General features: G+C 41.0%; 1 protein-coding gene across 1 annotated transcript in view; it reads right to left on the reverse strand.

Annotated features, from left to right (window-relative positions):
• The window catches only part of LOC101828514 (zinc finger protein 728), a 45,757-nt gene that overhangs the window by 19,960 nt on the left and 10,615 nt on the right, over window positions 1–15,182 (reverse strand). Inside the window, 1 exon segment of the mRNA XM_021235909.2 lies at window positions 8,355–8,460. Within this exon segment, the coding sequence (XP_021091568.2) occupies window positions 8,355–8,460 (106 nt within the window).

Consider the following 15,182-nt stretch of genomic DNA (forward strand, 5'->3'; position numbering starts at 1 on the left):
AAAAGGCAGGAAATGGAAGAAGAAACAAAGCAAGAAATGGTAGAAAAAAACAAAGCAAAAAATGAAAAAAATGGAAGAAGAAACAAATCAAAAAAAGGCAGGAAATGGAAGAAGAAACAAAGCACAAAATGCGAGAAATGGAACAAAAAGCAAACCAAAAATGCAAGAAATGGAAGAAAGAACAAACCAAAAAATTCATAAAAGGCAACAAATGGACGAAAAGATAAACAGAAAACTGCAAGAAGCAATGCAAACACTGCAAGGGTTGAAAACTGAAATACAGACATAAAAAAATACAATCTGAAGAAAGGCAGAAAATAGAAAAGCTGGACAAACAGTCAGGCACTACCGATACAAGCATTACCAACAGAATAGAAGAGATGGAAGAGAGAATCTCAAGTGTTGAAGATACACTAGGAGAAATGGATTTATCAACCAAAGAAAACCTTAAATCCAACAAATCCTTAACACAAAACATGCAGGAAATATGGGACACCATGAAAAGACCAAACCTAAGAATAAAAGGTATAGAAGAAGGAGAAGAAATCCACCTCAAAGGGGCAGAAGGCATAGTCAACAAAATCATAGAAGAAAACTTTCCTAACCTTAAGAAAGACATGCCAATGAAGGTACAAGAAGCCTACAGAACACCAAATAGAGTGGACCACAAAAAAAAATCCCTTCGCCACATAATAATCAAGACCCCAAACATACAGAATAAAGAAAGAGTATTAAGAGCAGCTAAGGAAAAAGGCCAAGTAACATATAAAGGCAGACCTATCAGAATTACACCTGATTTCTCCATGGAAACTCTGAAAGCCAGAAGGGCCTGGATAGATATTCTACCTACACTAAGAGACCATGGATGCCAGCACAGACTACTATACCCGGCAAAGCTCTCAATCACTATAGACGGAGAAAACAAGATATTCCATGACAAAACTAGATTCAAGCAATATGTGTCCACTAACCCAGCCCTACAGAAAATTTTGAAGGAAAACTCCAACCCAAGGAAGCTAACTACAACCAGAAAAACATAGGCATTAGAGAATCCCTCCCTACCAACAGCCAAAAGAACAAAGTGGTGAAATTCCACACATAATTCCACCAACAACAACCATTGCAAATCGAAGAAGGATGAGAAATCAATGGTCATTAATATGGCTCAATATTAATGGCCTTAACTCACCCATAAAAAGACACAGACTAGCAGAATGGATTCGAAGACAGAACCCTTCCTTCTGCTGCATACAAGAAACACACCTCACCCTCAAAGACAGACATTACCTGAGAGTTAAAGGTTGGGAAAAAAATTTTTCAATCAAATGGACCCAAGAAACAAGCAGGGGTAGCAATCCTAATATCTAACAAACTGGACTTTAAAATAAAATCAATCAAAAGAGATGAAGGAGGTCATTACATACTCATCACAGGTGAAACCCACCAAGATGAAGTGTCTATCCTGAACATCTATGCCCCAAATACAAAGGCATCCACATTCGTTAAAGAAACATTATTAGAACTTAAATCTCATCTACAGCCCCACACAGTTATAGCGGGAGATTTCAACACACCACTCTCACCACTAGACAGGAATAACAGACAGAAACTCAACAAAGAAGCAAAGGGTCTAATAGAAGTAATGACCCAACTGGGATTAACAGATATCTATAGAACATTTCATCCACATAAAAAAGAATATACCTTCTTCTCACCACCACATGGAACCTTCTCAAAAATCGACCACATACTTGGCAACATATCAAACCTCAGCAGCTACAAAAAATTGGAACAATTCCATGCATCTTATCAGACCACCATGCTTTAAAATTAGAATTCAACAACAACACAAATTGCAGAAAACCTACACTCATGGAAATTGAATAATGCTCAACTGCACCGTCCCTGGATCAAAGAGGAAATAAAAAAAGAAATTAAAGACTTCCTGGATTTCAATGAGAACGAAGACACAACATACCCAAACCTAAGGGACACTTTGAAAGCAGTGCTACGGGGGAAGTTCATAGCACTAAGTGCTCACATGAAGAAACAGGAGAACAGTTATACCAGAGAATTAACATCACAGCTGAAAGCTCTAGAACACAAAGAAGCAAACTCCGCAGGAGGAGTAGATGCCAGGAAATAATCAAATTGAGGGCTGAAATCAATAAAGTAGAAACCAGGAAAACAATACAAAGAATCAATGCAACGAAGAGTTGGTTCTTTGAGAAAATCAACAAGATAGACAAACCTTTGTCCAAACTTACCAAACAGCAAAGAGTGAACACACAAATTAACAAAATCAGAAATGAAAAGGGGGACATAACAACAGACGCTGAGGAAATCCAGAGAATCATCAGGTCATACTTTGAAAACCTGTACTCCACAAAATTCGAAAATTTAAAGGAAATGGATGACTTCCTGGATAGCCATCACTTGCCAAAACTAAATCAAGAACAGATAAGCAATTTAAATAGACCTATAACCCCTATGGAAATAGAAGCAGTCATCAAAAGTCTCCCAACCAAAAAAAGTCCAGGTCCAGATGGCCTCAGTGCAGAATTCTACCAGAAATTCAAAGAAAAGCTTATACCAATTCTTCTCAAAGTGTTCCACACAATAGAAGCAGAAGGGTCTTTGCCAAACTCTTTCTATGAGGCTTTAATAACCTTGATCCCCAAGCCACACAAAGATACAACTAAGAAAGAGAATTTCAGACCAATATCCCTCATGAACATTGATGCAAAAATACTCAATAAAATACTGGCAAATCGGATCCAAGAACACATCAAAACAATCATTCACCACGATCAAGTAGGTTTCATCCCAGGGATGCAGGGATGGTTCAACATACGAAAATCCATCAACGTAATCCACCATATAAACAAGCTGAAAAACAAAAATCACATGATCATCTCACTAGATGCTGAAAAAGCCTTTGACAAAATCCAACACCCCTTCATGATAAAGATCTTGGAGAGATCTGGGATAACAGGGACATACTTAAACATAATAAAAGCTATATACAGTAAACCAACAGCCAACATCAAACTAAATGGACAGAAACTCAACGCAATTCCTCTAAAATCAGGAACAAAACAAGGCTGTCCTTTTCAACATGGTACTTGAAGTTCTAGCTATTGCCATACGACAACAAAGGGGGATCAAGGGGATACAAATTGGGAAGGAAGAGGTCAAACTTTCACTGTTTGCAGACGATATGATAGTTTACATCAATGACCCAAAGAACTCTACCAGGGAACTCTTACAGCTGATTAACACCTTCAGCAAAGTGGCAGGCTGCAAGATCAACTCAAGAAAATCAGTAGCCCTACTATATACAGATGATAAAAGGGCTGAAAAAGAAATCAGAGAAACATCACCCTTTACAATTGCCACAAACAACATAAAATACCTTGGGGTAACGCTAACCAAACAAGTGAAAGACCTGTATCGTAAGAACTTTGAAACTTTAAAGAAAGAAATTAAAGAAGCCCTCAGAAAATGGAAAGATCTCCCATGCTCTTGGATGGGTAGGATCAATGTAGTAAAAATGGCAATCCTGCCAAAAGTAATCTACAGATTCAATGCAATCCCCATTAAAATCCCAGCACAATTCTTCACAGACCTTGAAAGAACAATAATCAATTTTGTATGGAAAAACAAAAGACCCAGGATAGCCAAAACAACACTGTTCAACAAGGCAACGTCCGGAGGCATCACCATCCCTGACCTCAAGCTCTATTATAGAGCTATAGTCCTGAAAACAGCTTGGTATTGGTACAAAAATAGACAGGTAGACCAATGGAATCGAATTGAAAACCCGGATATTAACCCACACGCGTATGAACATCTGATCTTTGACAAAGAAGCTAAAAATATACAATGGAATAAAGAAAGCATCTTCAACAAATGGTGCTGGCATAACTGGAGACTGGCATGTAGAAGAATGCAGATCGATCCATGTTTATCGCCATGCACAAAACTTAAGTCCAAATGGATCAAATACCTCAATATAAATCCAGCCACACTGAACCTCTTAGAAGTGAAAGTGGGTGGTACCCTTGAACAAATTGGTACAGGAGACAGCTTCCTGAACATAACACCAGTAGCACAGACAGTGAGATCAACAATTAATAAATGGGACCTACTGAAACTGAGAAGTTTCTGTAAGGCAAAGGACCACAGTCAGCAAGACAAAAAGGCAGCCCACAGAATGGGAAAAATATTCACTAATCCCACATCGGACAGAGGGTTGATCTCCAAAATTTACAAAGAACTCAAGAAGCAAGTCCCCAAAACATCAAAGGATCCAATTAAAAAGTGGGCTGCAGAACTAAATAGAGAGTTTTCAATAGAGGAGTCTAAAATGGCTGAGAGGCACTTGAGAAAGTGCTCAACATCCTTAGCCATCCGGGAAATGCAAATCAAAACAACTCTGAGATACCATCTCACTCCTTTCAGAATGGCTAAAATCAAAAACACCAATGACAATCTATGCTGGAGAGGATGTGGTGAAAGGGGGACACTCCTCCATTGCTGGTGGGAGTGCCAACTGGTTCAGCCACTTTGGAAATCAGTATGGAGATTCCTCAGAAAAATGGGAATAAACCTACCACAAGACCCAGCAACTCTACTCGTAGGCATATATCCAAGAGATGCCCATTCATACAACAAAGATGTCTGTTCCACTATGTTCATAGCAGCTTTATTTGTCATAGCCAGAACTTGGAAGCAACCTAGATGTCCCTCAACCGAAGAGTGGATAGAGAAAATGTGGTACATCTACACAATGGAGTACTATTCAGCAGAAAAAAAGTCATGGAATCATGAGATTCGCAGGCAAATGGATGACACTAGAAGAAACCATCCTGAGTGAGGTAGCCCAGTCACAAAAAGAGAAACATGGCATGTACTCTCTCATATATGGATTTTAGACATAGATCTGGGGAGTGCCAGCCTACAATCCTATGGCCAGAGAATCTGGGAAACAGAAACTTCATTTAGTGGCTGATCAAAGAAGAGGCAGACTCCCTTGGTTAAGTACTGAGCTGAACTCAAGAAAGCCAGTAACAGAGAGGGAGGACTGATGATCAAAGGGATTAAGACTGGGCTGGTTTAACCCCCAGAAACAGCTGACCAGACAAAGGTTAACTCTTGAATCCCAGGCATCAGCCTGGGAATCCAGCATGGGACTGATCAAGACCCCCTGAATCTGGGTGTCAGTGAGGAGGCCTAGGTAATCTATTGAGACTTGGGCAGCAAACCAGTACCCATCCCAAATATCCACACGGACTTTGGACTCCCATAGAACAATGTGAGGTGCACGCTCACCCTGAACTCTTGGGGAAGGGTCTAGGCCCTGCCTTATATGAAATGACAGACTATGGACACCCCCATGGAGGGCCTCACCCTCCCTGGGGGAATGAGGGGATAATGGGGGGGGTTGGGGGGAGGGCACGGGAGGAGGGGAGGGAATGGGAGAGGGACCTGGAACTGACTTGTGAAGCAACCTTGTTTCTTATCTAAATTTAAACTGGAAAATAAAATAAAATTAAAAAACTGCTATCAGGGCATTATATGTAATAGCTAGATCCTGGAAGCAACCTAGATGCCCCTCAACTGAAGAGTGGATAGAGAAAATGTGGTACATTTACACAATGGAGTACTACTCAGCAGAAAAAAACAATGGAATCCTGAAATTTGCAGGCAAATGGATGGCACTAGATGAAACCATCCTGAGTGAGGTAACCCAGACACAAAAAGACAGACATGGTATGTACTCACTCACATATGGATTTTAGATATGGATCAGGGGAGTGTCAGCCTACAATCCCAGTGCCAGTGAGTCTGGGAAACAGGGAGGTTCCCAAGAGAGATGCATGATACCCCAGAGAAGTGGAATGAGGCAAGATCTCCTGAGCAGATTGGGAACATCAGGGGAGGGGAGAGGGAACCAGGAAAAAGAGAGGGGGATAAGAGGAAGGGAGAAGAAGGTATGGGGGAGCAGGAAGGTTGAGTTGAGGTAAGAATAGAGGAGAGCAGGATGAGAGATACCATAATAGATTGAGTCATTATAGGCTTGAGGAGAGAGCTGACACTAGTGAGATCTCCAGAGATCTACAAGGATAATACCAACTGGCAAACTAAGTAATAGTGGAGAGACTACATTAATAGCCCCTCCTTGATGATAAGGTTGATGACTTCCTTATATGCCATCCTAGAACCTTCATCCAGTGACTGATGGAAGCAGACACAGATACCCACAGCTAAACACTGAACTGCACTACTGGAACCTAGTGACAGAGATGGAGGAGGGATGAGCAAAGGGGTCAAGACGGTGAAACCCACAAAAACAGCTGACCGGATAAGGGGGAGCTGTTGAATCCCAGACTGATGCCTGAGAGCCAACAGGGGACTGATCCAGACTCCATGAATGTAGTCTCAGTGAGGAGGCCACAGAAGTCTCTGGGGCCTTGGGTAGTAGATCAGTGTTTACCTTGGTTTATGAATGATCTTTGGGAGGCCATTCCAAATAGAGGGACACATGGGGAAGGGCCTAGGTCCTGCCCTGGATGAAATGACAGACTTTAGAGATCCCCCAAAGAGGGCCTCACTCTCTCTGGGGAATGATGTGGGGGTTGGGGGGGGCTTGGGGGCTGGTGGAAGGACAAGGGAATAGGGGTGGGAGAGGGAGCTGGGATTGACATGTGAAGCATTCATGTTTCTAAGCTAGCAGGGTACAATCTCTAACCCAAATCAGAGACATGCACCCAGAGGCTGGTGAAGACAAGAGCTGCTCTGCCCTGCCAAGATGAGGTGGTCAAGGTGACCTCAAAGTAGACCTTGAATGACTGCATGAGCAAGTTACAGAAATCAAATCAGCAGTTAGCCATATCTTAACTAGCAGATGGTCACAGCTGCACATTTCTGGGTGGGGGTCAGGGAATCAGGGTTGCTGGGAACTTATCTTCCAGGAACTTGAGTCAGATACAAACTGCTATTAGAACTAAGACAGACACCTAGCACAGAATGGAGGGTTTTTATTTTGTTTTGTTTTTGTTTTTTAAGTAGTCACATCCCCCAGGGGCTCTAGTTCATATGAGTCAAATCATTGATTCGTGTTGAGGTACAGGTTGGTTCTGAGTCTGTGGGACTAATATTTTAATGGAACTTATTCTAGTTCTAATGTATGTTAGTAACCAATTTAAAGTGCAAGGGCCATTAATATCAAGGAATAGTAAAAGACTAGGTCGGCTATGGCAGTTAAAAGGGTGGTAGGCCATGGGGACCAATTAGAGTGGTGTTAGCTTGTCACTGTAGGGGGAGCACTCCATCCTAAAAAGAACAGTAGGGAGAATTTCAGCCTAAAATCCAACAGTTTCTGTACTGAATTTGGGTAATATTTCCTTAATAGTCCTGGTAGCTCTTCCTACCTGTCCTGAGCTTAGGGGACTGTAGACACAATGAAATTTCCAATGTATTCCTAGAGTTTAAGTCACTTGCCTTTATACTTTGGCCATGAATACTGGACCATTATTGGACCCAAAGAGTAGGGAATGCCAAATGGGGAATGGTCTCCTGTCGCTTCCACACCACGAGCAAGTCCGAGGTATTGGGAAATGAAAGACACGACATCCAACCGTTTGTGCTAAGAGAATGCATTTGTCACCTTTATTACCAGGAGAGTGTGTGAGTGTGAGTGAGTGTGTGTGTGTGAGTGTGAGTGTGTGTGAGTGTGAGTGTGTGTGTGAGTGTGAGTGAGTGTGAGTGTGTGTGTGTGTGTGTGTGATAAGGAGTGAGCAGGTTTATATATACAGACTTACAACACAGTGGAGAAACCCCAGGTGTAAGAGCTCTCGTTTTCCTCGTGCTAGATATTGATGTCAGGTGGGCAAGGCCAGGGCCGTAAGCCAGGACCAGAGAGCAGGATGCACCTATGGCTATCAGCTGATAAGCATTGCACAGAAATCTGTCGGGGCTGGGACCCAACAGTGTCCTTTAGTAACTTCTTACTAACTACATTAGCCATTTAAGTAGCTGCAAAACTTAGCAAATATCAGTAGTAAAACCTGGTCAGAGTTACTTCAGTGAAGTAAAACCTGGTCAGAGTTACTTCAGTGAAGTCCATCCCCAGTGTTCATCAGTAGGTGGCACCTGGCAGTAGATGTCTAGTGCCCCCTTGCTTTAATCAGTGTTGGGATCCCAGTTTGGTAAAGTTGAGGGCAATATTTACTCATTTTATCTTTCTGCATCCACCCCCGTTTCCTTGAGACCCATCAAAAGCCTCCTGGCTTCAGTCATGGTTCGATCCCTCTCCTCAGCAGTACAACAGGTACCTAAAAACTACTTACAATCAACCAGGCCATATCGGGTGGTGGTGGTGAAGAAAACAGGCTGATGAGGGCCTGAGGCATCTCAGGGAAGAAAGGGTTCTGGGTGTTCCAGTTATGTAGATTGCTGATGGAAAAGGGGAACATAAACTAGAAAGAGGTATGGGCCTCTGGCCCTCATCAGCCCTTGCACCAGTGGGGTCCAAAAGGGTGTGTCTCTAGGCTAGGGATCAGCAGAGGTGGAGCATAATCCAACCTACTGTGAGTGTGTGAAGGTGACGGTAGGGTAGGTCAAAATAAATTTTTGGGACTGTAGATGTATGATCTGCTTCAGACACAGTCAAGTCCTAGGCTGGTTTGATGTATGGGCTATAAGTAGGGGGACATACAGAGTAAGTAGGCATTTTACTTAGAGTTTTATTCAGTCTCTGACTCATGGACATGGTAACTAAACAGAGGAGCCTTGTTTAAGGGCACACCATTTCAGCCAGAAAAAAAAGGGGTGGAGAGGGAGACCCAGCAGCCCAAACAGTTTGATGTCTACAGTCCTGTATGGTCTTATGTCGACTGGGCACAAACTAGAGTCATGTGAAAGAAAGCAACCTCAATTGAGGAAATACCCCTTTAAGATCCAACTGTACGAAATTCCTTCCTTCCTTCCTTCCTTTCTTCTTTTTGTTATTTTTGGTTTTTTGAGACAGGGTTTCTCTGTATAGCTTTGGCTGTCCTGGAACTCACTCTGTAGATCTCAAACTCAGAGATCTTTCTGCCTCTGCCTCTGGAGTACTGGGATTAAAGGTGTGAGCCCACCACTGCCCAGTGGGCATTTTCTTAATTAATGATTAATGGGAGAGATCATTGCAGGTGATGCCATGGCTGGAATAGTGTTACTAGGTTCTATAAAACAGCAGGCTGAGCAAGCCATGATGAACAAGTCAGTAAGCAGCTCCCCTCTATGGCTTCTGCACCAGCTCCAGCTTCCAAGTTCCTGCTCTACTTGAGTTCCTGTCCTGACTTCCTTTGATGAAAAGTGATATGGAAGCATAAGCCAAATAAACCCTTTCTTTCCTAATTTGCTTTTGGTCATGGTGTTTCATCACAGCAACAGTAACCCTAAGACAGAAGTTGGTACCAGTATACATGCTAACATGGATAGGAAAACACTCAGTAGACCTCAACTCTACAGAAAGAACCACAGGCAACTATGAAATGCTGACAGGGGAAGGAATAGTCTTTGTCAGTGATGAGCACACCAAATGTAAGTCCTAGAAATTTATAAATACAAATAAAATAATACAGACTTATAAGTGTATGTATTTAGGAATATATGTATGCATGTATATGGATATAAATGTATGAAGAGTGGCCATGAGTAGGAAAGAGAGCAAGAAGGAATATGTGGAAAGGTTTGAAGGGAGAAACAAGAGGTGAGAGATGATGTAAACATATTAAAAGCTGAAAAGATAAAAAAATATTACTTTTTAAAAGGAGCAAAGAAAAAATATCCAGTTGTAATAGTATTCAATGTTAGGATGATCTAAAGAGGTGGAGGCACAAAGATCAGGAGTCAAGACCAGCATGGGCTATACTTTTAAGAAGTGTTGGGAGATGTCATTCTGAAAATATGTGTCTGATCGGTTTGAATAAAGCACTGTTGGCCAATAGGGAAGCAAGATAGGTGGGACTAGGAGTCGAGGAGGATTCTGGGAAAGAAAGACATAGGCAGACACGATGTGTGCTGCCAGAATAAGAGGTCCAGACCCTTTTCTCTGGTAAGAGAAATACTTATATTAACAATTATGGGTTAAATACTTAAGTCAGAGATAACCAGTAAGAAACCAAGCAAATGGCCAGCAGCTTCATAATTAATATAGTGTCTTGTGTGTTATTTGGGGGCTAAACCAGCAATGGAACCCAGGCAGGAATCCTGCAACAATAAAGAAGTTAGAGAGATGGGCTGGGCTTTGGTGGCACTCGCCTTTAATCCAAGACTCGGGAGTCAGAGGCAGGAGGGTCTCTGTGAGGCCAGCCTGGTGTACAAAGCTATACAGAGAAACCCTGTCTCAAAAACCAAATAAAATAAAATAAAGAAGTTAGAGAGATGGACCAGTGGTTAAGACCCAAGTTCTATTCTCACCACCAACATGGGGGCTAACAACCATCTGTAACTCCAGTTCCTGAGGATCCAAAGGCCACTTGTGGCTTCTGTAGGCAATGCATTTACATGATGCACAGACATCCATGCAAGCAAAATAACCTTACACATAAAATAAAGATAAATCTTTTTTAAAAGACGACATATTTTATTAGTTATTTTTGGTCACTTGTTACCAGATTCAGAAAGGAAATTCACTGAAGCTGTGCAAAATGTATAATGTTGAGACACATTAAAAGATAGTTTTAGTAATATAAGTTAGAATAGAAAGTGAATTAGGTACAACCTTTTGGACTCATCAAGATAGGACAGATGTGGAGTATTTACTCTGAATTTATCAATTGCTAATGGACTAGACATTGTTGATATATTCATTGATAGTACATAATGCATATAGTTATTGTACTTATTGTATATACTTTTTCTTATTTTAGTTATAGCCTTTTTTCTTTTAGATAAAAATGGAGAAATGTGCTGATATTTTTGTGTGTATGCTACTAAATAAAGCTTGACTGAAGATCAGAGGGAAGGGATAGCCATTAATTAACCATAGAAGTCTAGAAGTCTGTACAGATAAAAAGTGATATGGCTGAGGAGAGAGAGGAAGTGATAAGGCAGGGTGGAAAGAGGACGTTAGTCTCTTTTCAGGTTGACAGCCATAGAGGTAAGAATTCTAGTGGCTGCTGCTCTGGTGTGATCTTTCAGCTTTTCCCCCCAATGTCTGATTCCCAGTTTTTATTAATACCACTTAGAACTTGTGTAATAGTAAGGACATTAAAGAATATTAAAGATATTAAAGAACACTAAAGGTCTGCAGGTTACCTTGGCAGTGTGAGGTACATATTATAAGGATTCTGCAAAGAAAGCTTCATACTATCTACAAGATTATTCTGTGGCTATATGGAAGTGTAATGCTATGATTCTGACTACAGGAGTCTATATAAGTGATTCCTACTACACTGCAGGCATCTATAAATCTAACAGTTAATTCCAAAGGAAAAGAAACTAACATCCTATCCAGCAACTGCCCTCACAGGACTCTGTCCCTGCAAACTAGGAACTTGAGGAGCTTCTGTGCGCTTCTTATAGTATGGGAGGGTCTAGGTGTCCTATGAAGTGTAGATGGGGCTAGGACTTCCTAGAAGTCCTGAGAAATCTGACAACAGCTATGTGAGCGAGGGTCAGCTAGGGCTAAAAGTATAAAGAATGTGGCAAAGAATTCATTTCAAAGATTTTTTTTCTCCAGTAGTACTGGACTTAGGTCCATTACATTTCCCAGTGCTCCTTTTCTCCTCAAACTATAAATTATATATTTTTATATTTATATTTTTCCTTCATAACCTTTCTCCTTTTCCTTACATATCTGCATAAGAGTGACCACTAATAACCCCACAACAGAGTCAATACAAAGTTTTTTTGGTGGGTAGATATGTCCTATGTCAAAGCTATTAATGCAAAACTCTTCAATTCAAGTTTAGGTAGATTTTTTGGGGCAAGGACAAATAGCAGCCACATTCTTTGCAAAGTATCAGAAAAGCATCTGAAGGTTGTTTACTGATGTCCTCCCCCTTCTGACGCTTCTGGATCCCCATTGTTTAAATAGCACTCAACAATATCTTCCATGTACCCATTAGGATGGCCCCTTATCCTGCATAAAAATGTCCAATCACATTTTTATTCTGAAGTATCCAGGTCTTCCATATCCCTCCAAAAAAAAAAAAAAGCATTGTCAGGCCTCTCATAGCCATACCCAGCTCTCTGGTACCAACTTCTTTTTTAGTCAATGGTCTGTTATTTTGACTGACATCATGATCATGGCAACTCTGATAAAGTAAATCATTTAATTAGAGTGTGCTTACATTTTGAGAGGTTTACTTCATTATCATCATGGCAGGGGGCATGGAGGCATTCAAGTGGACTTGGTGCTGGAGAAGTAGATGAGAGTTCTTTACTAGGATCTGTAGACTACAAGAAGAGTGAAACATTGGGCCTAGGTTTTTGAAACTTTAAAGTGCCCCCCCATGACACACTTCATTAATAAGGTCACACCTCTTACTCATTTTCAAATAGGACCACTCCCGGATGACTAAGCATCACATATATGAGCCCTTGGGGGGAATTCTTATTCAAACCACCACACATGTTGAGAAAGCTAAGACAACAGGAGCTTGAAGGAGCTGGTCATGTTCCATCCATAGGCAGGAAGCAGGGGACACAAGAATTAGTGTTTTCAGGGTACTTTCTTCTTTGTAGCATGCAGGGTCTCAGCCAAACAGACGCTTCCAACCACAATCAACAGGTCTTCTCTCCTCAGTCAATTAACCTCTACAAAGGAATTTCCAGAGGCCTGTCTATCACATGATTCTATGTCTCATTGTGTTAACAATTGAGACTTAAGCATTACTTGTCCACCAGATGTTTACAGGAAACACAAACACAATTTAAAAGCATATGTGAAGTTTGTTTTGAGTATACCTATGTATGTATGTGTGGGCCCAAGCATGCAGGTCAGAGGACAACACTCAGAGGTAATTCCCCTCTTTCTACTATGTGTGTACTGGGGATACAAATAAGGGTTTGAGTCCTATTAGAAATCAGCTTTCCTCCTAAAACCATCATGCTGGCTCCAGCTGCTTAACTTCAAATTGTAAAATTACTTCCCTTTTTCTAAATCTTACAGGATCCAATTAGAAAGATTCACAAAGTAATTTACAGTCCCAAGAGTTTAAAAGACCCCAGTGCACATCTTTTGTGAGATTCAAGGCAAGTTCTTAACTGTGACCTCCTACGACATAAAAACAAGTGACTACTTCTACCACACACTGGCATAGAATGAACATTCTGCTTCTAAAACAGAAGAAACACAACACAGTGAGGAAGGATCAGCCCAAAATACAGAAGGGCAAGCTCACGGTGTGACAGCTCCAGTTTTGACATCTGAAACTTCCGCTGCACTAGAGTTGACTCCAAAGGATTTATGTTCCAGTTTCACCTGAAAGACACTTAGTCTGCTAGCTCAAAGAGGCAGAGAAAGCACCCATATGACCTTTCTCCTCAGTCAATATCCCACAACAATCCCTCTGCCACTCTGCCATCTCAAACTAGACTCCTCAAACTCAATGTCCCTCCCTTCTACTTCCTGTGGTTTTTCTGTCTGTCCTCTTACTGCCTCTCTCTTACTGTCTGGTTTAATCCTATGTTCACTTCCTGTCACCTGGTTGAATGTTCAGCCTCTTGACAATGGTTGATTTTAACCCTGTTTACAGTATTCTAGGAGAACACTCTTGGATTAAAGGTGTGTGCTAGGGCTGAGCCACACCACAGCTACAAATAGGTTTTTCCAGTAAACAAGGTAACCTCAGGGTACCCAGTGTGACCAAACACCCTGCTATACTCCTCACCTTCACTAAATATTTCATGCTCTAAGAACTGTGTTATGAGGTGAATATGTTGAACAAAGTAACTTCCAGAGTCATGAGTAGAAGGTTTCTACATAATATAAATTCACCAGGAGTTAATCAGAATGAAATTTCAATTAAAGGTATTACACAATATTTGTATCTGTAGGTTTTCTCAACAAATGTATATTTCCTGATTCAAAGGTGTGTCAAATAACTTGTCATTGATGTTTATAGTAGTTTCTCTTAAATACAATTTTCACTTATTCCATGCACTTAGATTTGAGTTTTCATTGTTTTACAAGATTCCTCTACCATATGATCTTTTTGATGTTAAATTGTTGATTAAAAGCAATAAACTTTTTCTACATTCTTTGTAACAGTTTATTTTTCAGTGTGAGTTAATGCTGAAGAAATCTCAAAGCCTTATGACATTCTCTCCAGTATGGAGGCTTCTATGATAAAAAGGCTCGCAACATTCTTTACCCAGTTTGATGTTTATTGTTGTGATAAATGTCATCACCCAAAATAATTAGAGGAGAAAGTTGGGGGTTTGATTTCAGTTCACTAGGGGTTTGATTTCAGTCCACTGGCAGAATATCACTATCCATGGACACCAGGCCAGGAGAACAGCAGAAACCTAGAGGCATCAGGTGAAGTAGAAACCATGGAGAAATGCTGCTTTTTGTCTTCCCTTTGGCTTGGGCATAGCCAGCATTTTCATAACCTAGGAAATCCTGGGCAAGGGTGGCCCAAGCAAGATGCACTGCCATCATCCAATGACCTAGATTCTCCTACATCAATTAGCATAAACAAATGACCAACAGACATGTCCATGGGACAATCAAGGAATCTACACAACTGAGATTAACACATAGTGCTAGGCTGTGTGAACTAGAGAGTAGAAGCAAACAAGGACATCAGCATTTCCATTATTTCCTCTCAGTAAATATCCTTTGTTGTTAGTGAAGATTAGAATATTATGAAGGGTTTGCTCATTATTTGGATGTGTAGAGTTTGGTGCTGATGAAGAATGGAAGTATTATTGAGGGCTTTTTTGAATTATTTGGGTGTACAGAGTTTCTCACTACTATAAAGTCTCAGAGGACACTTCCCATGTGAAAGTGGGGTCAAAGCCTTGTCATAATCTTAGTCTTTGTCAAGCACCTTACCAGTACGAACCCTATGATTCAGATATAAGCATGAGGGATAGCTAAACATGTGGCCATACTCTACATTTGCAGAGAATCTCTCATGTGTGAATTCCTTAATGCTCAAGAAGGGGTGAATGGTGAA

This window comes from Mesocricetus auratus, unplaced genomic scaffold (genome assembly GCF_017639785.1).
Source record: "Mesocricetus auratus isolate SY011 unplaced genomic scaffold, BCM_Maur_2.0 Super-Scaffold_100015, whole genome shotgun sequence".
NCBI classification, from domain to species: Eukaryota; Metazoa; Chordata; class Mammalia; order Rodentia; family Cricetidae; genus Mesocricetus; species Mesocricetus auratus.